At 43.4% G+C, this 26,775-nt stretch overlaps 1 protein-coding gene across 1 annotated transcript; it reads right to left on the reverse strand.

Annotated features, from left to right (window-relative positions):
* Nucleotides 1–25,521, reverse strand: abhd3 (abhydrolase domain containing 3, phospholipase; the record flags this gene model as incomplete). The annotated part of the gene is made up of 9 exons (XM_080546557.1): nt 25,354–25,521; nt 22,265–22,428; nt 15,847–16,029; nt 13,163–13,208; nt 4,919–5,031; nt 3,147–3,320; nt 1,605–1,653; nt 541–706; nt 1–188 (listed from the first exon to the last, which is right to left on the reverse strand). Exons 1-9 carry the CDS (start codon nt 25,513–25,515, stop codon nt 1–3), a joined length of 1,245 nt encoding a protein of 414 aa, XP_080402683.1. The 5' UTR covers nt 25,516–25,521.
* Between the last annotated feature and the right edge of the window lie 1,254 nt (nt 25,522–26,775).

Consider the following 26,775-nt stretch of genomic DNA (forward strand, 5'->3'; position numbering starts at 1 on the left):
CTACAGGCACGACAGGTCGTTGAGCGTGCTGCCTTGTTCTATGACGGCCTTGGCGAATTGCTTGAAGACGCGGTCCATGTACGTGCTCTGTCGAGGCCACAGGCCCTCCAGAAAACCAATATGGCCACCGTGACAGGTGATGAGGAGGGCCAGGTTAGGGTTCTGCTTCACCATCTCCACTGGAATGGCTGGACAGAAAACACAGTCATTGTGACAGGTTTGGCTACATCATTGTGACAGGTTTGGCTACATTATTGTGACAGGTTTGGCTACATTATTGTGACAGGTTTGGCTACATCATTGTGACAGGTTTGGCTACATTATTGTGACAGGTTTGGCTACATCATTGTGACAGGTTTGGCTACATCATTGTGACAGGTTTGGCTACATCATTGTGACAGGTTTGGCTACATCATTGTGACAGGTTTGGCTACATCAGTGTGACAGGTTTGGCTACATTATTGTGACAGGTTTGGCTACATCATTGTGACAGGTTTGGCTACATTGTCATGGGAGCCGGCAGGGATGAGGAGTGGTTACCATGGTTAGGGGAGAAGACATCGTCGGCAGCGTTCAGACACAACATTGGCACCTGCACAGACTTGAGCCTGTGGATGGGGCTGGCGTCACGGTAGTAGTCGTCGTTGGTGGGGTATCCAAACATGATGGAGGTGAACCTCTCGTCAAACTCTCGTATGGTCTTGGCCTGCAGAGGGGGTGTGATAAAGTCAGTCATCGTGACCCAAGCACCACAAGCAGCTAGACATAACACAATGTTGCATTTTATATTGATTGCATTTCCTGGCAAATGGCTGGTCAGCTACTTGTTTTGATGCTAGGGCTGTGTGATGTGACCTTGGTCAGATTCATAGACAGAGCTCTGGAACCACTACAAATGAGTAGTCTTAAACATAGCTCAGCTTTACATAGTTTGTTTACAATCTTGTTTCAAAAAATAACTTTGAACTACTGTTTTACCTTTACCTTGCAATGTGCACTTGATGTGTTTGACATTTGAATATATATATAGAAAATAAAAGCAGTAACAGACAGATAGATGACAAGTATATGAGGCCTAGTGTTTTTGGAATGGCTAGGATTATCATTAGCCTATACTGTTTACCTGGCTAGGATTATCATTAGCCTATACTGTTTACCTGGCGGGTTTTGCAAATAGCTTTTGTTTTGCTTTATTATGAAGTTCTATTGTTGCCTTTACTTTAGGCGTAATGGTGAAGCTGTGATTGTATATTTCATCACCGTCCACATGTACAGCACATCACACTCCTTTGAGGCTTATAAGCTTCATTGTGCCTCTGTTCCACTGACTCCCACATCAAAAGTGCTGAAATTCCAATATGGCGCTTTTCCACTGTCATTTTTGAAATCGCTGAAGAACTTTTTTTAAATTGTTAACTGATTTACGGGCCCCCAATTCATTAAATCCGACCGTTTACAAATACATTTTGAACTAATTATGAAGTAAAACTACCCTATAAGTAAAACTACCACTACAGGTACTAAGGTATATTATATACAGCTAACCAAATTCCGCATTGTGGGGTCATTGATAAATATGTTTTAAAAAACCTAATGGCTTTTACCTTCATGATGTGGTCAATGTCGTAGCTCTTCTCAAGAACAGGCCTGTGTCTAGAGGAGAGACACATACAATCAAAAACAAACAAGAAACAAACAAAGTGTATATCTATTTAAAGACGTCTATTTAAAGAAGTTAGCAATTGTGTGAGAACCTACAGTATCAAGCAAATCAACAAAAAAACTGGCAATGGTTAATAAGTATATTCATATCTAAAACAAGAAGTGTCAAATTTCAATGCAACACCCACATCACTATTTCAGTTAGAAATTGTGCAGCTGCATTCTCCAAAGCACTATGTCTGTAGGTGGCAGAGGAAACATGAGCCAATGCACTGGGGGATGGAAAATATGGTCGAGGGAGAACTAGAGAGAGAGCCTTTGGATGCTGGCCAAGCCAGTTCTCCCCCTTCTACCACCCTTAAGGCCGATTTAAGCTTCTGCGTCGAATTTACGCGCATCTCCCACGTAGCCTACGTAAGGGGTCTCCAAGTTTATAGTTCTACGTTGGTCCATGGACCGCGGACCGCGTCGCGTTGGTCAGTGTACTCATAGCAGCATAATAGCGATCAAAAAACGTATTTTTGTTATGCTTGTTGTAAAGAAAATGTCTATAATGCATTGAAATTACAGTAAACTAAGATAATAAGATGGTTATCATACATTTTCAAATCTTTATTAATAAGTAATTACAGAAAAAGTAAATGACATTTCTGTCATGACTTCCGCATTTACGAGAGAGTCGGAATGTGACGCTACCAAGCGGACCAATCACAGTTCTTATAGATAACTTTACATTAAATATGTCTATCATAAATATAATTTAAACCCAACGAACAGCCATGGGGCTCCCTGTAACTAATAATTTATTTATAAATAAACAGGATTGTACATCTCGTAATTGTGAATCGCGCTCCTTATAGGAAGGCTGTGCCTGACGCTTCCATAGGGCGCTCTGTTGGAACTCAACGGAGCTCAAAGCGGCATAATAGCGATCTTTTTGTTGTTATGCTTGTTGTAAATAAAAGTTCTATGATGCATTGAAATGACATTAAACTAAGATAATACGATGGTTATCATAATTTTTCAAATCTTTATTAATAAGTAATTACAGAAAAAGTAAATGACATTTCTGTCATGGCTTCCGCATTTTGGCCGACGAGAGAGTCGGAATCTTGTCGGAATCATGTGCTACCAAGTGGACCAATCACAGAGCTTACGGTTGCGTAGAAACTGACGCGTAGTTACATTTTTGGAGAGGTGCGCGTTAATCGACGGCGTAGGCTATGGCGTAGCTTGCGTAGGCCCGCGTAGCCTTGCGTAGCCTACGGCGTAGATTTTACGCAGAAGCATAAACTGGGCTTTAGTGTTTGGCCGGGGCGCTAATGGCCATGCTAGGCTAATGGCCATGCTAGGCTAATAGACATGCTAGGCTAATGGCCATGCTAGGCTAATGGCCGTGCTAGGCTAATGGCCATGCTAGGCTAATGTCCATGCTAGGCTAATGGTCATGCTAGGCTGATGCCCTGCCGCAGCCCTCTCCCCACCTGTCCACGGAGGCCTGCAGGCAGCTGGTGAGGTACGAGTTGAAGAGGAAGCGGTCCAGCGGCTTCTCCAACGAGGCGGTGCACTCAAACACGTCCCAGCCCGCCGAAAACACCACCACCCCCTTCAGACAGGTCTCTCGCCCCTTACGCCCCAGGTAGTTAGCCAGCATCATCCTGGGGGTCAGGGGAGAGCGTGAGAACTGGGTCAACCAAACAGGTCATAAACTCTTCATGAAGCCTAGATACAATCAAATCATTAGTAAGCACATTCACAATGTATCAAGGGTCTTATAACATGTTCACAAGGGTGTTAAAACAGGTTCTAGCATTAGAAACGTAGCCAAACGTGGCCTCACCCTTCTGCAAACCTTTGTAGCATGACATTTGTTTAGGTTTGTATAAATGTTTAATGAAATATCCATGTAGGCCTTAGGTAGGTTAATGAAGCCATGTAAACACGTGAAGGTATTTGATGTGTGTAAACACGTGAAGGTATTTGATGTGTGTAAACACGTGAAGGTATTTGAGGTGTGCTTGATATAACTTCCTGTTCCATTGTACCAGGCCTAAACCAACTAAATAAAGCCCAGCTCAACTTATTTTATGTATTTCATCAGAGCCTGGAGAGCAGAACAGTAGCAGGGGGAGGTGAGGAATGTTCCATTTTTAATAAATCCCTCACTTTGAGGATTAGAGGGCGAATACCTCATTTGACTTGGTGTTCTGACAGGCTGAACTCCAAATGAAACTTCTGTACAGTGTTATTTCTGAGGCGGCGGGGGGGAGAAGCCGTATGAAGCAAAATATCTCCATAGCCTTTATGTGATTGTTGGGCTCATACTCATGAGAAAAGTTCTATTTTCACTAGTGAGCATCTGATTTTCATCAGGAAAAAACGAACATATACATACTCATTGAACTCTTCATAAAATGTGGGGAAATTAAGATCCTACATCCTTCATTTGTGACGGCAGCTGGTGAAAGGGAAACAAGTTGGCAACCGACCTTAATGTTCCGACTTTTTTCCGGAAGAACACGGTCTGGTGAATTGGTCCGCAAGTCGGCATCCGATTTAATGTTCAGACTTTTCAACGTTGAAAATCAATTACGCACTCGCTAGTCAACTAACACAGCTTGTTTTGTGAGCCTGCTAACAATGTAAAGTAGTGTTATAAAGTAGTACAATGTAAAGTAGTTAACTAGGTAGCAGTGGGGATTACTCACCCAATCCATTGCATTGCAGTATTTTGGTTTGACTAGCGAGTTTGTGTCGTGATTTTCAACAACGTTGAAATGTATTTCTGTGTTTCCAAATAAAACTCATTTTATTTGTATTTCCAAATAAAACTCAAACATTTTGAATGGTTGCGGACTTGCGGCCCAAATGACCAGACCGTGTCACATTTGTGGGTGGTGAATTAATCACCTTTAAAAGAGCAATGATTCAAAACACACTGGTTTTACTGAAACGTTGTTGAAGACCAACGACACACTCGCTAGCCAAGACAAAATATTGCAATGCAATGGATTCGGTGAGTAAAATATTTTTTGAATGAAAGTCTGAACATTTAGTCGGTTGCCGACTTGTTCCCCTGTCACAACTCAGTGAGGTGATACTACAAGGGCAATTTATCCTATCCCAGCTATAGGTGGGGTTATCACCACTATGCTTACACCTATCCTCTCAGATCTCCACATGTCACAGGGTCGGACTCTGGGATAATTCAGGATAGGGCAGCCAAGGGGGCTGAACATTGGAAAGAGACACGTACCCGCCCATGGACACCCCCGCGGCCATGAGAGGGGCGTCCTCGTTGGTCCTCTGGATGTGCTGGATGACGGCCTCCAGGTCCTCCGTGTTGGCAGCACAGTACGTCCTGGGAGTCTGGGAGGAGGGACACAGAAACACAACAGTGTCTTTAGGCCATTCTCCCCCCAAAAAGGTGTTCCCTGCAGTCAGGGTTGCGAGATGGGGCGGGTTACTGCCGAATGGGCTACTTTTGATCACACTAGGCCGGAAAAAAGCATTTGGGGCGGGTTGGGCTGGATAAATAGCATTTAGGCGGCATCAAAATGTCAGTGCCTGAAAGTTACAAAATGTGTGAAGTTAAAACACAAACCCTAGTAGCTACATACAATGTGTAATAGTAATTAGCGGTTTTCTGACAATATAGGTTTTGGGCTGGTTTTTGGTGGATTTAGCCGTTTTTAGACTGTGTTTAGGCTGGAAATTGTCAATCCCATCTGGCAACCCTGCCTGCAGTGTGTACAGTACAAACCTTGCACATTTTGGGCCCAGCCTAAAGAGGGGGAGTGAGGCAGAGAAGACTGATGGATAAACAAAACACAAAACCACACACACACACACACACACACACACGCAAATACCATGGTGACCTCTGCACATACCTATCTACAGGCAGGTGTGCAGAGAACACAGACAGTAGATGAGTGACACGCAGGCCTGTCCAGTAATGATGAACCCTAATCTGGAATAAGGGCTGTCCAGTAACGACAAACCCTAATCTGGAATAAGGCCTGTCTAGTAATGATGAACCCTACTCTGGAATAAGGGCTGGAATAAGAAGGCCTCATGACCCGTGGCTGAATCAGGAGAGAGGGACTATTGACAGTAAGAGCACCACAGGATGACACATAACAGTACAGACCTAGCCTAGCGTAACGACTATTCTACAACAGCATGTTTGGATACTGGATTCTGATTGGCTAGCAACAGTGGTAAATATCCCAACAACCTTCAGTTCAGACCGCATTTCCAGTATCAATGCGCCTCCCAATCAATCTGATTAGGAACACCTGTGCTGACCTACAATGCAATGGTTGATCTGGTTTATGGGACTATATTCTGTGGCGGAAGGATATATGTATTCTGAAACAATTAATGACTGTAAATGAATGAATTTAATGTTAAAACTGTGTATTTGTGTATTGCCCTCCAATGGTCAATTGCTTCCTTAACTAATAGTTTTAACTAATAACTACCTAGCCTAACCTAGCCTAAAAATGGTCCTAGTCCTATCCTGGTAAATGGACTGACTTATATGGCTCCTTATTCCAAAGCGCTTTACAACGGCCTCTCATTCACCCATTCACACACAAATTCACACACCAATGGCGGCAAGCTGCCATGCAAGACGCCGGCTAGCCCACTGGGATCAGTTCAGTGTCTTGCCCAAGGACACTTCGACATGTGGCCAGCCAGAGTTCGAACTGCCGATCTGCCGACCTTGCGATCGTTAGACGCCGGGTCTACCTCCTGAGACACAGCCGCCCCATCAGTCACCCCAGCATCTATTAGTGGCATTACAGACCTAGCCTAGCGTAGCATCTATTAGTGGCATTACAGACCTAGCCTAGCGTAGCATCTATTAGTGGCATTACAGACCTAAGCCCTATCACGAAATATCACAGCCCTTTTATGTTCTGGAAATATTAGTATGAATACTTGAAAATTATAGTTGAGTAAAGTGCTCCTTTAAAGGAGCAATCTGGTATTGGTAGGCTACATTACATTTTAGTTTTTACTTTTAAATGAATGATTATATAGCCTTGATTCTTGAGGAATATAACTGATATGCTTCAAGAGTTTAGTTTTCCTGTCTTACCCCATCAGAAGGCAAAATAGAAGCTTGTTTTACTCCATTGTTTGTAACCAATGTCATTGTAAAGAAAGCTGTCCATAGCTTCAAAACTATAATTCTGATCTCAGACCAGAACTCCATCTATGAATTTGAGTGATTCTATTTCACCAGCTGAGTACCTGCTTTGTCGTTGTTTGATCCCCAGACTGTGGCGTTAAGTTTGATGGTACTGTTTTAGGTTGGACAAGCTAAATGTTTGTGGCGCAGGAGGTAGAGTCTGTGTCTAATGATTGCAAGGTCGGCAGATCGGTGGTTCGAACCGAGGTCGAAGTGTCCTTGGGCAAATTGCTTTCCCCAAATTGCTCCCAACGAGCGGGCCGGGGCCTTGCATAGTAGCTTGCCACCATTGGTGTGTGAGTGTGTGTGAATGGGTAAATGAAAGGCCATTGTAAAGCGCTTTGGAATAAGTCAGTCCATTTACATGTACCATTTAAATGTTAGCATGAATGTGGTACATACTCAAATGATTATTGAGTAAGGTATCCCTTTAAAAACTAGCCACATTATCAGATGTACAGTATCAGATGTACAATATCAGATGTACAGTAGGCCAATACAGATTTTGCAACTTTATCCAGATAGTCCATGGGCTCAAATCCCAGATGTTATGTTATGTGGTACCATCTGGGTGGGCAAATTCTAGTTGTGAATGTTTTAGGGTCTAGTTTTTCTCTATGCCTGGGTCCTTTCCATTCCACAACCAGGAACCTGATCAGACTGGCTTTGCTTGCAGAGCTGCAGAGCCGTTTCTTCCCCTGCTGGATGCTGAGTCCAGAAACAATATCGTTAGCCTCATAGCATAATATAGCCTACGTCATATTTTGGCCAAATGTAGATGTGCTGCTGATTCACTGGGCATTATTGCCTATGCCATCAGAATGCTTGTTACATTCCAAAATCACTATCTTCCCAAGTCATCTCTTTGACATCAGACATTTTTGACACTACATACAAAGATGGCTCGGCTGACCACAAGTGAAGCATGACTTAGGCAATTATGCTATGAGGCTAACGATATTCTTGAACTGGATCCCCAAGTCTGCACATCTGTTTGCCTTTTGTGAATATTTGATTGACAGGTCCTTGTAAACATCAAAGACAACATCAATGCGTTCACTCTTGCCTCCTTCATGCAGGACCTTGGCTAGGGTTGATTCTGCCAGCTATGCAAATATTATGTCTTGTCATTCCCTTTCATTTTTTGTACCAAGCTCATTCCATCCTTTTTACTCATATTTACCAGGGGTGCCAATAATTGTGGAGGGCACTGTAAGTTAGGTACTGTATGCTGTTTCAAAGAGTATGTACTGGTACTTCAACAACAATTCCACAACAACTCAACATAATTGGTTATAGTATCGTACCTGGTGCTCAATGGTGTCTAGTAGTGATTGTTTTAATAAAAAACAGGTTATTATTGTGTCATATGTAACATTATGTATAATGTAATAAATGTAATAATTATTCTAATTATGTTGTAATAATAGAGTGCTACCAAAACGTACAGTAATGCTTAATATCTTCTTGATCCAAATGATAGGATTCAACTTACAGAACTATGCTAAATCCTAATCGTGCGTAGGTCTGGAATTAGGGCACTAGGAGCATTCATTGCAGTCTTTCAGGCAGGGGAGAATGTTTCACACAACAGGACATTCTCACGCATCGCCCCGTTTAGACAACGGAGAGCATTCACCCTAAGTGGCTACCGAGAGAACAGTCACAGGCGGTGTTTGAATGCTAAGTCGTTTGCATAAAATAGAGCACAATTCCAGAGAGCGAGTGAAAGGGAGGAAAATTACTTACTTTAACTACCACTTCATTATACAGTAGTATAATGATTACAGAAGTGGTGTATATCGCAGTATGTGTATGGCAGTATGTGGGCAGTACCATTCAGGCAAATCACAAATCACGTCGCATCCGACAAACAACAACTTTGGCCCAGTTTAGAAAGGGAGAGAATAGCCCTTTCAGATAGGACAGGATAACTGGAGTGAGTGTGCGCCTGTGTGTAAGTGTGGGAATACCACACCAATGACCAGACATAGAGCAGTCATTCATTCCAAGAACATGGATCAAATAGGACATTGGATTATTTGCGAGCACTGACTTGGGTATAAAAACAGACACCATTTGTATGTTTGTATGCTGTATATTATATCCCAGCCTCTCGTGCCTGTTTGCTTTTTGATGATGTTTCATAATGGTTTATGAATGCATCAATAAGGCTTTGTGAATGTATACACGGCTGTTACATGTGCCGCTTCATAACAGCTCTCTCTTCATCTCAAATGACACTAGCCAGGGTAAATCAAAGTTAAACAAATAGATACATTCATAAAGTGGGCGCTTTAAATAAAGTGTTACCAGAACAAACAGAGCAGTTAAGCCGAACCAATTGAGCGTTGTTTGACACGCCACAGCCTACCTGAGTACTGTTGCTGACTATGTCCATCCCTTTATGACCACAGTGTACCCATCTTCTAATGACTACTGACCATACTTCCAGCAGGATAACGCACCATGTCACAAAGCTCAAATCATCTCAAACTAGTTTCTTGAACATGTCAATGAGTTCACTGTACTCAGATGGCCTCCACAGTAACCAGATCTCAATCCAATAGAGCGCTGTTGGGATGTGGCGGAACGGGAGATTCACATCTTGGATGTGCAGCTGACAAATCTGCAGCAACTGTGTGATATTAGAATGTTTATATATGGACCAACATCTCTGAGGAATGTTTTCAGCACCATGTTGAATCTATGTCATGAAGAATTAAGGCAGTTCTGAAGGCAAAAGAGGGGGTCCAACCAGGGTGCGAAATAAGGGGGAGCTCGGGGAGCTATAGCTCCCCTAGTGGTGACATGAGCTCCCCTGGAAATATGGTTTGTGAAATTTTGGGGGAGCTCTAAAATATTCCAAATTGCGATGGATTTATTCCAAGTTGTGACGGATTTTACCTGGTGTAATATGATTTGTAGAGGCATACAATCTATTTTGATGTTGGTATTAGGTATATAAATGATATATAATAGCCTATATAGCCTACATATAGGCCTTTATTGGCTACAACTATGCGACAGTAACTTGCAGCGGGGTGCACTGACGCTGAACCCCTCATAGTGATAAGTAGGTGGACAATGCGTGGTGCTGAAATAGCCGACATGCGGTGTGTGGTTTGAAAAAAGTAACGCCAGCTCAGTAAATCATTCAAACGTAATGTTTACTTATAGGCTATGTGAATGTGACTGCACCACACATGTGAACAGTAACAAAGCAAATGCAGTTTAATTTTATGAAAAACATTGACAACTAAATTGGCGCAAAAAATAAATAAAAACTGAATCCGCTTAGCCTATATGCTCCTGAAAAACATTTAATGACAGAGCAAACACGCTACATTACTAGGGATAATAATTACAATGAGCCATTCATTAAAAATAGAAAAAATAATATTAGGCTATTAAATCTCACTTAATGAGAAAACTGGCATCTCCCATCGGTCACTATTTGTTGGCTATCTGGTGATATGGACGTCTTTGAGTGTCTAGAAAAGCGCTATAAGTCTAATGTATTATTATTATTATTTATTATTATTATGGACGTCACTTTAATCCGGCAGTTCTCAAGGTTTTTATGCACCAATCGATTCCTCTAGTCCGTCTTTATCGCATTCATTGATGAAAAGGACAACATGTATAGGTGGAAGGGAACATTCATTGTGAGCACGGAAAATGTGAGTCTCACAACGGCTTTGCATTGATGAAACCAGGTAGGATGAACGCATAGTTCACTGTCCATTCCTGTTTAAATGCCCTGTTTCCACCGTCAACTTTCCTCTTTAGACCTTTGGAGAGTGACATTATGTTTCTCTTGCTAGCTAGCAGGTTAAATGTTTAGCTAACTTCACCCGGCACCAAACAACCAATCCAATAATAATGTGACCTTGTAAGTCTGGGAGGAGGGGGGAATCATTATCAGAATAAAACTATGTTAAATAATTATTAGAATAAGTTAGGCTGCGCTACATCGTCAGTCAACACATTTATTATTCAAAACTATGGAAAAGGGTGAAACTACGTTGTTGAGAATCACAACACAAACTCGCTAGTCAAGCCAAAATACAGCAGCGAAATGGATTGGACTGCTACCTAGTTAACTAGAACACTACTTTACATTGTTACCTAGTTAACTAGAACACTACTTTACATTGTTACCTAGTTAACTAGAACACTACTTTACATTGTTACCTAGTTAACTAGAACACTACTGTTCATTGTTTAGCAGGCTCACAAAACAAGCCGTGTTAGTTGACTAGCGATGTGTCATTGATTTTCGACAACGCGGAAATGTATTCACATTTATCGAAAGAAAAGTCAAAGCATTAGAACGTAGAACGGAAAATCGCACGCGCGCTTTGCGCACGGAAAGCCACCGGCCCCGATTTGGCCAGAAATTTTTTTTCCGTCAGGAGATTATTTTTATTTTTTTTCTTTAATCCCTGGGCTCCCCCGCACACCGTGATTTAATTCGCACACTGGGTCCAACCCGGTACTAGCAAGGTGTACCTGATAAAATGGCCAGTGGGTGTATATCTGTGATGATAAAGCATGCGCAGCGTGTCAGAGCTACACGTGTACAGTGAAACCAGGAGCGAGGTCATTGGGCTAGGGGTGTGTGCTACAGTACACTACATCTATCCAGCTGGAACCTAATCCTGCTACGTGACGCCATAGTCTGTCTGAGCTCTCTGTCACAAGATATGTGTCCATGACATGAGTGTGTGTGTGTGGGACAGACATGACATGACATGAGTGTGTGTGTGTGACAGACATGACATGAGTGTGTGTGTGTGGGACAGACATGACATGACATGAGTGTGTGTGTGTGTGACAGACATGATATGAGTGTGTGTGTGTGTGTGTGTGTGTGTGTGACAGACATGACATGAGTGTGTGTGTGTGTGTGTGTGTGTGTGGGACAGACATGATATGAGTGTGTGTGTGTGTGTGTGTGTGTGTGTGTGACAGACATGACATGAGTGTGTGTATGTGGGACAGACATGACATGATATGTGTGTGTGTGGGACAGACATGACATGACATGAGTGTGTGTGTGTGTGTGACAGACATGATATGAGTGTGTGTGTGTGTGTGTGTGTGACAGACATGACATGAGTGTGTGTGTGTGTGTGTGGGACAGACATGATATGAGTGTGTGTGTGTGTGTGTGTGTGTGTGTGTGACAGACATGACATGAGTGTGTGTATGTGGGACAGACATGACATGATATGTGTGTGTGTGGGACAGACATGACATGATATGTGTGTGTGTGGGACAGACATGACATGATATGTGTGTGTGTGTGTGTGTGTGTGTGTGTGTGTGTGTGTGTGTGTGTGTGTGTGTGGGTGAGACATGACATGAGTGTGTGTGTGTGGGTGAGACATGACATGAGTGTGTGTGTGTGTGGGACAGACATGACATGACATGAGTGTGTGTGTGTGTGTGTGTGTGTGTGTGTGTGGGTGAGACATGACATGAGTGTGTGCGTGTGTGTGGGACAGACATGACATGACATGAGTGTGTGTGTGTGTGTGTGTGTGTGTGGGACAGACATGACATGAGTGTGTGTGTGTGTGAGACATGACATGAGTGTGTGTGTGTGTGTGTGTGTGTGTGTGTGTGTGTGTGGGACAGACATGATATGAGTGTGTGTGTGTGTGGGTGAGACATGACATGAAAGTGTGTGTGTGTGTGTGTGTGTGTGTGTGTGTGTGTGTGTGTGTGTGTGGGACAGACATGACATGATATGTGTGTGTGTGTGTGACAGACATGACATGATATGTGTGTTTGTGGGACAGACATGACATGATATGTGTGTGTGTGTGGGACACTAATGACAAGAGTGTTAAAAAACTAAAACTAAAAAAACATATATATACATATACATACACACATATACAGTATATATGTTATTGGACTGTTACTGTTAGACTGTGTCAGTAACAGTATCATATAGACAGACATAGTATAGTATTATATATTCTAAAGACATTATATATAAGGCATCATGCATGCCTATAATGAGTTATAATGTGTTATACAGTATATGTGTGTGCGTCATAGAAAGGCTTTGTCTCGGTGCCTAACTGGCTTTGAGCTCTGGGAGAGGCTAGGACATCATCAGTATGAGATAACGTTAACATCACTTTATTTGCCCTTAACATAACAGAAATGACACACACGTAAAACACAACAGGACATAATATAATATGTAATATCACATTATAATAACACAAACCGTTACTGTGTTTAAACTCTAGTTTCTAGTTTTGGAAGGATTCTTACCAAGAGAGTTTCACCAGACACCCCTCTGTTGTTGAACACCACACATCTGAAACAACAAACAACATTCATAGAGTCATACATCCATATTAACTCATTAATATAGGGACATATGACATCACATGTTTATTCATTGAATAAATGAATTAGTCAAATAAGGAGAACCTTGTGTACAGAGCTTGACCAGTTAAGAAATGAACACATGCCACCTCTAGAACCACAGAGACATGTATCGTGTCAACAGTTTGGACAAACTACAGTTTGGTTTGGACTTCCAATGTCAGACATTAGTTGTTGTGTTTCTATATGCGCGCACACAGCATTCATACATGAAATATTTCCAGATCGCTACCAAAGTTTTTAGAATGCCTGCTGTTACATATTGCATATTTAAATACATTTACACATCCTCCTCCTTACACATCCTCCAATATATATATATAGGTATGGATAGGTATGATAGCCCATATGGATGTATACATATAATATATATATATAGGTATGGATAGGTGTGACAAATCTAATGCTTTTACAAACCAGGTGGGGATGTGACAGAAGTGCATGCTCCAGGAGAAGAGCATACTCCAGGAGGAGTGTGGGTGAAAGTGTTGTGCTGTGTAGTCAGACATCCAGGTGTCTGCCCCCATTTCTTTTTCCTTTCCCCCCCAGTGACACGGTTGTAGCGTCCGGTCCCGGGGTGGAGAGGGAGCATGAGGACGCGTGCAGAGAGACACAGCTGTGGCACGGTCCCGGGGAGGAGAGGGGACATGAGGACGCGTGCAGAGAGACACAGCTGTGGCACGGTCCCGGGGTGGAGAGGGGACATGAGGACGCGTGCAGAGAGACACAGCTGTGGCACGGTCGTCTGTGTGTCTGCTGAGCAGCAGAAGGCAGCTGCGTTCCTCTACGTCCCTCCCTAGTCATCTATTATCTGAGAGAGGCAGGCGGCCTGCTGCTTCTATCTGTGCCGGTCAGCAGTAGGGAGGGGCTAGATTTGGGGGGCGGGGGGGGGGGGGGGGGGGGGGGGTGCTTACGTACATGCTCTGCAGCATACAGCAGGAAGCTGTCCGGGGCTAAGCTGCAAAGCTCATACCAGCAGTGTGGGGGGAGGGGGGGGAGGGAGGGAGGGAGGGAGGGAGGGAGGGGAGTACCAGCAGTAAGCTGTAATTCATTAAGCTACAGAGAGAACGAAGGGTGGAAGATGCTGAGTTTGCCCCCCCCCTCCCCCCCGCGCGCCCCGCCGTTCCAAACCCACCACACTCTGTTTGAAAGAATGAGTGCAGAGAGAGAGAGATAGAGAGAGAGCGAGAGAGAGAATGAGAGAGCACAGAAGGAGCCTTTTGGAAAGAGAGAAACTGCCTCCCTCTGCATCTCCTCAGTGTTTGTGCAAAGTTCAGCTCTTTAGAAAAAGCAGCTGGCCACAGGAAGCTGGCTGGTTAACTGTCTCTCTCTCCTCTCTCTCTCTCTCTCTCTCTCTCTCTCTCTCTCTCTCTCTCTCTCTCTCTCTCTCTGCGCCTGATCTCCCTCCCTCCCTTCCTCTCTCTCTCTCTCTGCGCCTGCTCACCTGAGGTAACCCTCGTCCCATTCACACACGCTCTATACGGCAATGCTCAATGTTGTGTAAAACAGCTTCTTGAAATTCCTCCAAAATGTCCACATTCACCAAAGCGACAGAACAGTTTGATAACAAAGAAACATGACCACTTATGAAGTCTCCATCAAGCCACTGAGAAAGCCTACAGTACCAGTCAAACGTTTGGACACGTCAATTGAATGGGGGGGGGAAAGTGTGACCAAACTTTTGACTGGTACTGTACATACAGTGTATGGGGCGGCTGTGTCCCAGGAGGTAGAGCCGCCATCTAATGATCGCAAGGTTGGCAGATCGGCGATTCGAGCCCCGGCTGGCCATATGTCGAAGTGTCCTCGGGCAAGACACTGAACCCCAAATTGCTCCCAATGAGCGGGCCGGCGCCTTGCATGGTAGCTTGCCGCTATTGTTGTGTGAATGTGTGTGTGAATGGGTGAATGAGAGGCCGTTGTAAAGCGCTTTGGATAAAGGTGCTATATAAGTGCAGTCCATTTACCATATATTTAGTAGACGCTAATCGTTTACAAGATCACGCCGAGGGTGGCCATATATTATATAATATATATAAGCCATATATATATTATATGCCAGGACCATTTTCAGAGACATGAATTCTGAATGATCAAAAATCTAATCAAATCAAATGTTATTTGTATAGCACATTTCTCACAAAACGTGACCCAATGCGCTTCATAAAGAGCAAAGATCGATAAAGCAACAACTAAAATGGACATTTAAAAGGCGAGATTGAATGAAGTAGGTTTTGAGGTCTCGCATAAATGTTTCCAGAGTTTTGGACAATCTAAGGCTCTCAGGTAGGGTGTTCCACAGTCTGGGAGCATATACACTGAAAGCTGTCTCTCCATATCTCTTGGAATGATGAGTGGGAGCGTGTATTTACCATGGCCCAACAAAGCGTTTACGAAAGCTTTGAATAAGCCTTAAAAAAAGTGGCTTCATTCTAGGACTCATTCTGGGTCCGATAAGGACAAATGAGGGAGAACTGGGATGTGTTGAACACGTTACCCGGTTGTAAAAAGGTGTGAGTAGTGTGTAGTGTAGAGTACCGGTGGTGGTGCTAGCCAGGACCACTCACCTATAGCCCAGATCCCGGCTCTGCTGGACCATGTGGAGGATGTAGGACTCGCGGCTGGTACCGGTGAGCCCAGGAAGCAGCAGAACCGTGGGCCGGATGGCCGGGTCCGGGTGAGCGGCGCTGTCGTCGTTGTCGAACCAGTCCAACGAGACCTGCCCCCCGTCCGCTGCTCTGATGAGCTCACTGCAGAGAGAGACAGACAGACAGACAGACACCTCCGTCAGTTAACCACTGTAGAGAGAGACAGACAGACACCTCCGTCAGTTAACCACTGCAGAGAGAGACAGACACCTCCGTCAGTTAACCACTGCAGAGACAGACAGACAGACACCTCCGTCAGTTAACCACTGCAGAGAGAGACAGACAGACAGACACCTCCGTCAGTTAACCACTGCAGAGAGAGACAGACACCTCCGTCAGTTAACCACTGCAGAGAGAGACAGACAGACAGACACCTCCGTCAGTTAACCACTGCAGAGAGAGACAGACACCTCCGTCAGTTAACCACTGCAGAGAGAGACAGACAGACACCTCCGTCAGTTAACCACTGCAGAGAGAGACAGACAGACAGACACCTCCGTCAGTTAACCACTGCAGAGAGACAGACAGACAGACACCTCCGTCAGTTAACCACTGCAGAGAGAGACAGACACCTCCGTCAGTTAACCACTGCAGAGAGACAGACAGACAGACACCTCCGTCAGTTAACCACTGCAGAGAGAGACAGACACCTCCGTCAGTTAACCAGGCTCTGCTCCTAGCCCTCCAACTGTCTTTATCTGTCCAGCACTCTCTCTTTCTGTAATACACACACACACACACACACACACGTACACACCCATACACACAAGCATGCACGCACACACACATGTACACACCCATACACACAAGCATGCACGCACACACACATACACACAGGCCCATGCACACTTGCACATGCACATGCACACAACGCACACACAAACACATATACACGTGCGCACACACGCACGCACATGCACACATACACGTACAGGCACACACACCACACACACACACACACACACACACACACACACACTTAAAGCAAGTTTGTTCTGTGCTTCTGACTGTATACAGTAAATAAGGCAGATACTCATTGTGAATAGCATGGAAATGTTTGCAAGGTTGTGTAAATCCTCAAGCTGCACTAACGCCTTCACATTCTCTGAAATGAGTCAAATAAGCACGACAAGAGGACCTCCAAAGTGAAAACAAGGATATGGAGTCTGTATACATTACAACTGTTGACCATTTCACATGATATGTATGACATTCCGGATTCAATTGTCAGGAGAGATCTGTTACACATGATTACGATGTCTAAACCAAATCTTTGACCAAATACCCTGGACAAGAGCAATTGTTTTGGGCTCTTTCTTCCAGAAGTTCTAGACTCAAAACGATTCTCTCTTCGTTTCCAGGTACAATGTTTTTTTCTCCAGTGGATCAGGGAGGAATACAATACAGCTGTAGCTGTCCACAGCTCACTGACAACGCTCTTTATGTCCCCCGGCGATCACCCCTGTCAAGTGTGCTATTGAAGACACAGCTACTGAGAGGGAGAGAATGGGGGGAGGAGGGAGGGGGGAGGGGGGGCAATTTCTGGGCCACAAACCTACTCTGGCAGCTGAGGTCAATGAGTCCCAGTGCAATCCATCTTACGACACCAACCACAGAAAGACACACACACACACACGCACCCACACAGTGTGTGAGAACCAAGTTGTTGGGCCAAGTCGCCCGATCCCAAGACTGACGGACACAACCCCGGCATGAAATTACAGAAGCTACATTAAATATGCACTGTCAACTGACTTGGCCTTCTCCCCGCTGGGCACTGATCTGAGGCCAGCGAGCGCCCGTCAGGAGCAGACCTCTCTTATAGACGCGCTAAGCCCTTTTACACGGACAAGCGCTCGGGTTGAGTGGAATTTCAGACTGGTCAGCTTTCATGGTCCCTGTCCTTGGATTACCTTGGATGGTCCCTGTCCTTGGATGACCTTGGCGTAACGTAATGTGACTGAAGCAATGGAAGGGGGTAATGTAGGATCTTTACCGTGTCGAAATTTGAATTTCAGCACACTTCCTGAATGAATCCTCTGATTTCTCCCTCCACCAGCCTCCCCAGACCCTTCACAGTCAGAGGTACAATATGTATAACGGTCCTCCATTCCTCCGGTCCTCCATTCCTGTGATAATAATCCACCCCGGCAAAATAACCCCCATCTGGAGACAGTTGGCCAGGAGTGGACCACTACAGCTCCCCCAGTGTATTATGGGCACTGCATATGTACTGTAGCTGTTAGTTGAGGGCCACAGACAGTCAAAGACAGTGACGTGTGGTAGGGACAATGGTGGTTGCCTTAGGTACATAGTCATGTGACACGGTCTGGTCAATTGGTCCGCAAGTTCGCAGCCGATATAATGTTCAACATTTAAATACATTTCAGCGCTGTTGAAAACCAATGACACGCGTTAGTCAACGGACACAGCTTGTTTTGTGAGCCTGCTAACAATGTAAAGTAGTGTTCTAGTTAACTAGGTAGCAGTGGAGATTACTCACCCAGTCCATTGCGTTGCAGTATTTTGGCTTAACTAGCGAGTTTGTGTTGTGATTTTCTGTGTTACAAAAAAAAAGTCTGAACATTTTGATTGGTTGCTGACTTGCAGCCCAAATGACCAGACCGTATCACATATTGTACCTCTGACTGTGAAGGGTCTGGGGAGGCTGGTGGAGGTAGAAATCAGAGGATTCATTCAGGACGTGTGCTGAAATTCCAATTTCGGCACGATAAAGATCCTACGTTACCCCCTTCCATTGCTTCAGTCAGAATCTCACTTCATCTCCTTCGGTCCTCCAGACTGAATAGAAAGACTAAAGTAAACTCAACAGAACTGACGTTGACCCTGCAGTTGAGCAGATCAAAACCCATTCCCTACCGATACCCACGCCAAGACCCAGCACTGTACAGCTCTGGCATGATTTTAATTCATTTCAATCCACTTAATGAGAGCAGGGGGCATGAGAGGCCGTACCCATTAATCTCCCACAGAATGCATCTAAGTAGCTAGCGTGGCCTAAGCTGACACCATCACACAAAAGATTCCTTTCACCTTGGAGCTAGGTCTTAGCTAATAATATAAGAGTGGAAGATTTGTTTCCAGTGAGTTAACCTTCTAACCGGAATAAAATGAACCGAAGCGTAGGCAAATACAGTCCTTTCACCGTCAAACCAACTGATTAAGCCTCGTAATAAACCACAACCACAATGTAATCAAAACCCTGTACTCTAAAACTTCTGGGAATATTCCACTCTATGTGACAGCAGCTGGTGAAAGCGGGAACAAGTCGGCAACCGACCAAACGTTTAGACTTTTATTCTGAAAAGTGTAAATAGATATCAACGTTGTTGAAAATCAATGACACACTAGCTAGTCAACGAACACAGCTTGTTTTGTGAGCCTGCTAACAATGTAAAGTAGTGTTATAGTTAATACTACAACAGCTGTGCCTATTTTACCTACTAGTAGAGCCGCCTTGGGGGTCAAATAGACCCCCTTTTTAGAATGTAAACCTGCTATTTACACACAGAGATCACTAGAGGGCGCTTCTTTTTTTTAGCCTGCCTCCTACACAGAAAAACTGCAAAACAGCTTTATACTATCTTATCCTGATGTGATTTTGAAAATGTAAGGATACTGAATGAATGAATGAATGAATGAATGAATGAATGGTCTTTATTGTCATTGCTATAGTACAGGTACCAAACAACGAAATTTGGGAGGGGTGGCTCCCCTGGTGCTAGGAAAGAAAAAAAAACTAAAAAAACAAGAAGGGAAAGGAGCTGGTTTACATAAATAAAGGCTATGTACACTATCCACTATACTATACTGTACAGATAAAACGACTAGGGTTGTCATATTGCACATAGTGTTATTGCACATTCATTTAAAGTGTCGCAGTTTGCAGGCTTGAAATGTACACATTTGTGCCTCAGCACTACACCTGATTTTTTCAATCCAGCAGCTGCCATCAATCCGTCCAGACTGTCCAGGGCCCAGAACCTAGGTCTTTGCTGTGTTCAGGGCCTGGATGGCCCTGGGGTAGAAGCTGAGCTTCAGTCTGTACTGGGTGGTAGAACACACATATCTAGGAAAAGTCATGAAAGCAGGGTCCTGAAATTTGATCGAGTGCAAAGATAGAATTTGTATTTTACTCACAGGGTCACCGTGACCCCTCACAGCTCTTCTAGTGTTAACTAGGTAGCAGTGGGGATTACTCACCGAATCCATTGCATTGCAATATTTTGGCTTGACTAGCGAGTGTGTCATTGATTTTCAACAAAGTTGACTATGGTGGAAACAGATAATTTCAGGTTCACGTTGAACACTTCGTCACCTAGGCTGAGGGTTGGTGTCACTAGTCCAAAGGGTTCTTCAAAGGGTTACCCTACATAACCCTAATCCTAACCCTCACCCTTAGGGACAATTGAAGAATATTTTTTTTGGTACTTAACAAGTACCTTATTTTTTTAAGAGTGTACCTGTTCAAGGTTCTTAACCGGTTCTACTGGACCCCCTCCAGGATGTTCAGGCTGAAGCTCAAGGACAATGCTGATTGCTGGAAATGTTGCAGGCCGGAAGGGACCCTGGTTCACTTACTTTGGGAATGTCCTATGATTCAAAATTACTGGCGAAAGATCCACGAATGGGTGCAAAACATTACCCAGGACAACTTTGAGTTTTGTCCAAGACTGTATGTTCTCAGTGATCCACAAATGACGTCTCTATGTGGAGCTGCAGAATTTATTCAGACCAGTATAATGGTTGGAAAACAAATAATTATGAGACTGGAATGTGTTGCAGTTAACACTAAAACTCACCACTCTAATCGCGTTACCCACTTTTAAACGCTCACTTTTAGATGTTGTCTCGGATCACTGCACCTGCTTTTAAGTTAACTTCCCCCTGGTCCCTGCTGTCTTTTACATATTGTGTTGTGATATATAGATGTTTTTGATACTTGTGTAAGGCATTCATGTTTTATATTGTATATATTGGGTTGTGTTCTATATCGTATATACTGTGTTGTGTTTTGTGTATAGACTTGCCTCTGTTCTGCCAATTGGCCAGATCGTCATTGTAAATGAGAATTGGTTCTCAATTGACTTATCTGGTTAAATAAAGGTTAAATAAAAAAATAAAATAAAATAAAAGACACTGGAGGAACGCAGGGGAGCCGTCTTTCCAGGAATGGCTTATGGAGTTGGCAAAGGTGGCAGCATACGAACAAATGTCCTTCAGTACTATGGACAGAACTGAACAATACACAGCAAAATGGGGAGGCTACTTGGGATATATTGCTAGTCAGTTGTAAGACTTAAGTTGACAAATTGGATGAGTGATGAATGTAATCTATGGGTGCTTTTTTATTTTTTATTTTAATTTTTATTTTAATTTTATATTTTGTTATTTTCTCTGTATTATTTCTGTTTGATGGCAGCAAGACTTATTCGGTGATATTGTTACCATTTTATACAAAAGTTGTATAAGTCAAGAAATGTGTTAATTGAAAAATTCAATAAAATACTGATTACAAAAAAAAGAGTGTACTCTCTAAAATGATGTTTCTATAGATAATAATAATAATAATAATACATTAGACTTATATAGCGCTTTTCTAGACACTCAAAGACGCTTTACAAACTGAAAAGATCAAGTAGTAATAATAAAAAGAAACAAAAGGTAAATAGAAGAAAGTATAGGGGCCTAATTAAGGTAGTGCTGGGGACACATGGGAAGGGGAAGGGGAGAGGGTTAACTGGTGAAGGCGAGCTTGAAGAGGTGGGTTTTGAGGGCCTGTTTAAATGTTGGGAGGGTGTTGGCCTGTCTGATGTGGTTGGGGAGGGCGTTCCAATATATGGGACATGAACTCAGTTCGGCCACCTCGCAATATTAATTTTACGTCAGGGATATCCTGCATTTTCATCTTCTTGCCAATATCAATACAAGACACTATTTACAAGGATGTTGCAATGATAATTAACATCCAATAACTATGTAGGATGACAATTGTAAAAACAATATACTCGACGTAACGTGAAGGTTATAATTGTGTAATTACAAGAAAAATAGTCATCTATGTCCTGTAAAAAATAAAAAATAAAGTAATTTTTTCTGAGTGGGGCAGTCCCACTCATATTAAAAATGTTATTGGACAGGCATAGTGAAGACAGAAAGGAAAGTAAGGGAGAGAGGGCATGTCAGCAGGGAATGGGCCGGATTCGAACCCATGCCGACATGGGCATATGTGTGCACTGTAGACCGCGGTGCTAGACCACTGGACCACCCCAGGGCACGATGTCCTGTAAAATGAAGTGTAACCAAACATACTTACTTCCTGTAGCTGACCCCAGGCTTGGCGGTGACGAAGGGCCTCAGCAGCGTCTGGATGCGACTCTCCCAACACCAGAAGGTGGGGTAGTACGTCTCTGACACCACGGGACATTGCTCCCTCAGGAACTGGTAGAACTTCTTCCCCCCAGAGATGAGCTGTGGCTTCTGTGGATACAACAGGTCAGCAAAGGTCAGCATGTGCTGTGGAGGCTCACCCATGACCACACTATCAGCAGACTGTCGAGGCTCAATGACGACACTATCAGCAGACCGAATGAGCGGACGGGGATACACTACGCCAGGCCTATTCAATTAGCGGCCCACGGGCCGCATGCGGCCCAGACGCCACCCCCGATTGGCCCAGCCATAAAAGCAGAGAAAAACGTATTTCGCGAGTGTTCATACTGTAGCGAACGGAGACTTGGTAGTGTAACTCGCTCCATGCGGGAATCGAACCCCGATCTCCCGCATAACCGACGACCGTGCTAACCATTAGACCAAGAGAGTTAACTCCCTTGGTGGAGCTGTTAACGGGCCTCATACAGGATCGTTACAATACAATAGTAGCCTACAGAACGTGAATATAACACCAGGGCTCTCAAATATCACGCATTGGGCGTGGCAAGGTGTGACGTGTGAGCGTGTGAACAGTCAACCCAATCAGGGCATTGTTCAATTACAGCTCTTTTATTGTGTTCAGTCAAGTCTTTTTGACGTGCCTGTGTCAGATGTTACCTAATTTAAAAGGAAAACTATAAATAAACTGCTTGTATTTCATTAGGCCTACATTCATTTGTGTTGGTTTGAAATGTGTCATTACCTGGTGCCTAGGCTACTGGTCGCTGAAAATGTCTGGCCCAGCAACATTTCTTGGTTTTCAAATCTGGCCCAACTGAATTTGTAATTGAATACCCCTGCACTACGCTTTTGAGTTGAGAGTTCACAGATTTTTTTTATTTGGTCATTTAGAGAAAATTGTGTTATGTAAACATTTTTCAAAATGGGTTATGTAGGCCTACACGTTATGAATATAGGCCTACCCTTTATGAATATAGGCCTACCCTTTATGAATATAGGCCTACCCTTTATGAATATAGGCCTACCCTTGATGAATATAGGCCTACCCTTGATGAATATAGGCCTACACGTTATGACACATGATTACTGTATTTATTAATCACATGATGAATCCCCATGGGACAAGGTCAACACACCACATAACATCTGTCTAAGCCTATAAGCTTTGCTCTCTGAACTTTGACCAAAGTGATTTGCAATATTTCATTACAAGTGTACAAGTAAACACGTTGTCCCCCGTGAATGATGTGGCCCCCCTATGAAAGGAGAGGGATGGGATTAAGTCTGATCTGTCCAGAATGAAGTTCATTGGTCTCTGCATGGGAGGGAACACCAGGAGGTACATCACCAGGAGGAACACAGTATTCAAGGGATACATTGTCTTGACTTCACTTCAGGTTTACCCCACTGAAACCACTCTCAACCCTTAACTAACTAATTATACCCCCACTGAAACCACTCTGAAAACCTTGACTAACCAATTATACCCCCCTGAAACCACTCTCAACCCTTAACTAACCAATTATACCCCCACTGAAACCACTCTCAACCCTTAACTAACCAATTATACCCCCACTGAAACCACTCTCATCTCAACCCCTTAACTAACTAACTCTACCCCACTGAAACCACTCTCAACTAACCAACTCTACCACTCTGAACCACTCAACAACCAACCCTCTACCCACAACACTGAACTACCCCACGCTCATCCTATCTATCCACATACTGTATCTATCTATCTATCTATCTATCTATCTATCTATCTATCTATCTATCTATCTATCTCTGTCTATCCATCTAACTATGACCTTCGAACATACACTGTCTAACCTTTCAACTACCTAGCATCATCCTTTCTTCCTTTCACCAGTCACTACTGCTTCATTCATTATAATACTGATACTCATACTGAGTACCCTCTTAATTGTTTTGATCTTTCTATACCTCCTCTCTCATCCATCCATCCATCCATCCATCCATCCATCATCCTCTCTTTCATCGAACCAACATATCTCACTTTGTTTCGACTGCCCAGAAAATCTTAATCAACCCTGATAAAAAAGCTTCTTGATACCTATCACACTTTCTAAACTATGAAGCTTTTGTGCATCTAACCCTAACCCTATGCATCTATGTATCTATCTAACATTCATCTAACCCTAACCCTATGCATCTATTGATCTATCTAACATTCTATCCAACCAATCGATCAACCAACTAACGAAACCATCACATCTGTCTATCGAAACATCTTTAAACCTTTTCCATTACAAAAAGAACACTTTGCAAGCACGCGAAGTTTCTTCTGGAAGTGGAACTACTTTTGAATTCTGTTGAATCATATTTTTGTAACCACAAATGTATCCACGTGTTTGCATATAAAACATGAAATGCCCAGTAGAATAAACCATGGAATGGGATTAATTGCTATTGGCCAGGAATGTAACATTGGAGCGCGTCCATGACGTCACGTCGGTCAGTCCACTGAGGGTTATGCAAACGCCAGCCTACAGTAAGGGACAGTAAGGGACAGTAGAATATCACATAAAAAAAAAGACATTTGCGAAGGACTCGCGAATCACGGTACGACTGGCCTACACTGCAAAGCAATCAAATATATGATACAGTCAAAATCTTTTTTTTTTACATAACATTTTCATTTAGAGATGTCGTTCTCACACACGTGCAGTAAGCTACCGCAGATCGCCTTTATCCACCTCGCTCCGCACAGCGCTCAAAGTTTTTACATTCCATTATTATGTTCTGTGAGATGGAACCTTTGTATTTTATTAATTGCCAACTCAAAAAATGTCAACATTTTAAAAATAACACCACACAGGCATTAATAAACACCTAATGGATCAGATTATGTAAAAAAAACTCAATTTTGACAAAAATTGAGATAGAACCTTATAATTCTAAGCTCACGAATCACCGGCTTCTGCACTACGCTCGATATGCAGACCACCCGTTCACACAGCCGCTCTCTCTGCCCCCCAGCCAGCTTACCTTCGCTACAGAGATCAGGTAGTAGCAGCAGTACGCTGCGCTGAAGCCCAGCACCAAGGACAGTCCTACTCCCGATCCAAAAAGCCCAACTTTCACTTGATTTTCCAGATAAAGTGATAGGTCCCTCGTCAAAACGTTTAAATTCAACTCCAGTGAGATCATTGCCAGGTCCCTGTGGGCTCGCTCCGTGGGGTAGCGGCAGGATGAGATGTGTCCTCTGCAGATCTGTGGATGCTCTGTGCGGCTGTGTGAATGTGAAGGGGAGAGGCCAGGGGAGCGATATATATAGCGGCACATGATGGCGCCTTTTCCTCTGCGCGGAGCTGAGGCAGGCTCAATAGCATGATGCCACCTGCAGTGAAGGCAGCCCATGTCAGCTGTAGGGACCTCGGGGAGGAGAGTCCGGGATAAGCTGTCACATGAATGAATGAATGAAAGCTTTATTTCGAACATGTGAAAAAAGAAATAGTTATAACAACAAAAAACAACAACAAAAACAAGAAAAAACTAAACAAAACAAAAAAAACATTATTTACTTCACATGTCCGAAAAGGAGTAGGAAGAAGCATAAACTTATTTAATCCTACCCCTTCTCCAATACTCAGAGATTAATAATTAATAATCAGCAGTTAACTTCAAAATTAATATAATATTTTTTAAATTAAATCAAATTTATTTCCGTATTTACATATTTACCAACAATAGAAAACAGATAATGTAAATAAACAAATAATCTGTGAAAACACCTGGGGGGTGTTCCATCAACGTCGCTAAAGGAAAATCTAGGCTTATTTTGACAAGTCTCGCGAGATCTATCAAGATATGCCTGGATCTTTTTAAGAGTCTCGCGAGACTTAACGAAATAAGCCTAGATTTTCCTTTAGCGACGTTGATGGAACACCCCCCTGATGACTATCAAAGCCCTTCTTCCTCCTCGTACCTGGTGAAAACCATGTTTTTATACCACTTTTTGAACTGGGTCATGCTTGTCACACATCACTGCGACTGGGACTTTGCAAGGCCCTTGCACCATCTATGGAATCATTCGCCTGAACAATAATGTGTCTGTCTGTCGCCGGTAGACACACAACCCCTTGCTGTCAGAACCACTGCCAATGGTTGGATTGTTTAAAGCCAACACAGGCTATTCAAAGAGTAATACACCACCAATCTAATTGTAGGGTGAAGCCTAATTATGACATTTTCACATGTTCTCCAAGAATGTCATCCCAAACATCACTGTTTACAAAGTGGCACATGACAAAAAAAACATTGTAATTTAATAAAAAATGTTTGTTATGAAACAATAACAGATTTGAATTTGACAGCTATAACTGACTTAATGTATGCACCTTAGATGTTGGATTATGATCAGGGGTGCACATAACTTTTTGGGGCCAGTGCTCAGAGGAGCACCTAGGG

This window comes from Nansenia antarctica (assembly GCF_963989245.1).
Source record: "Nansenia antarctica genome assembly, chromosome: 16".
NCBI lineage: Eukaryota > Metazoa > Chordata > Actinopteri > Argentiniformes > Microstomatidae > Nansenia > Nansenia antarctica.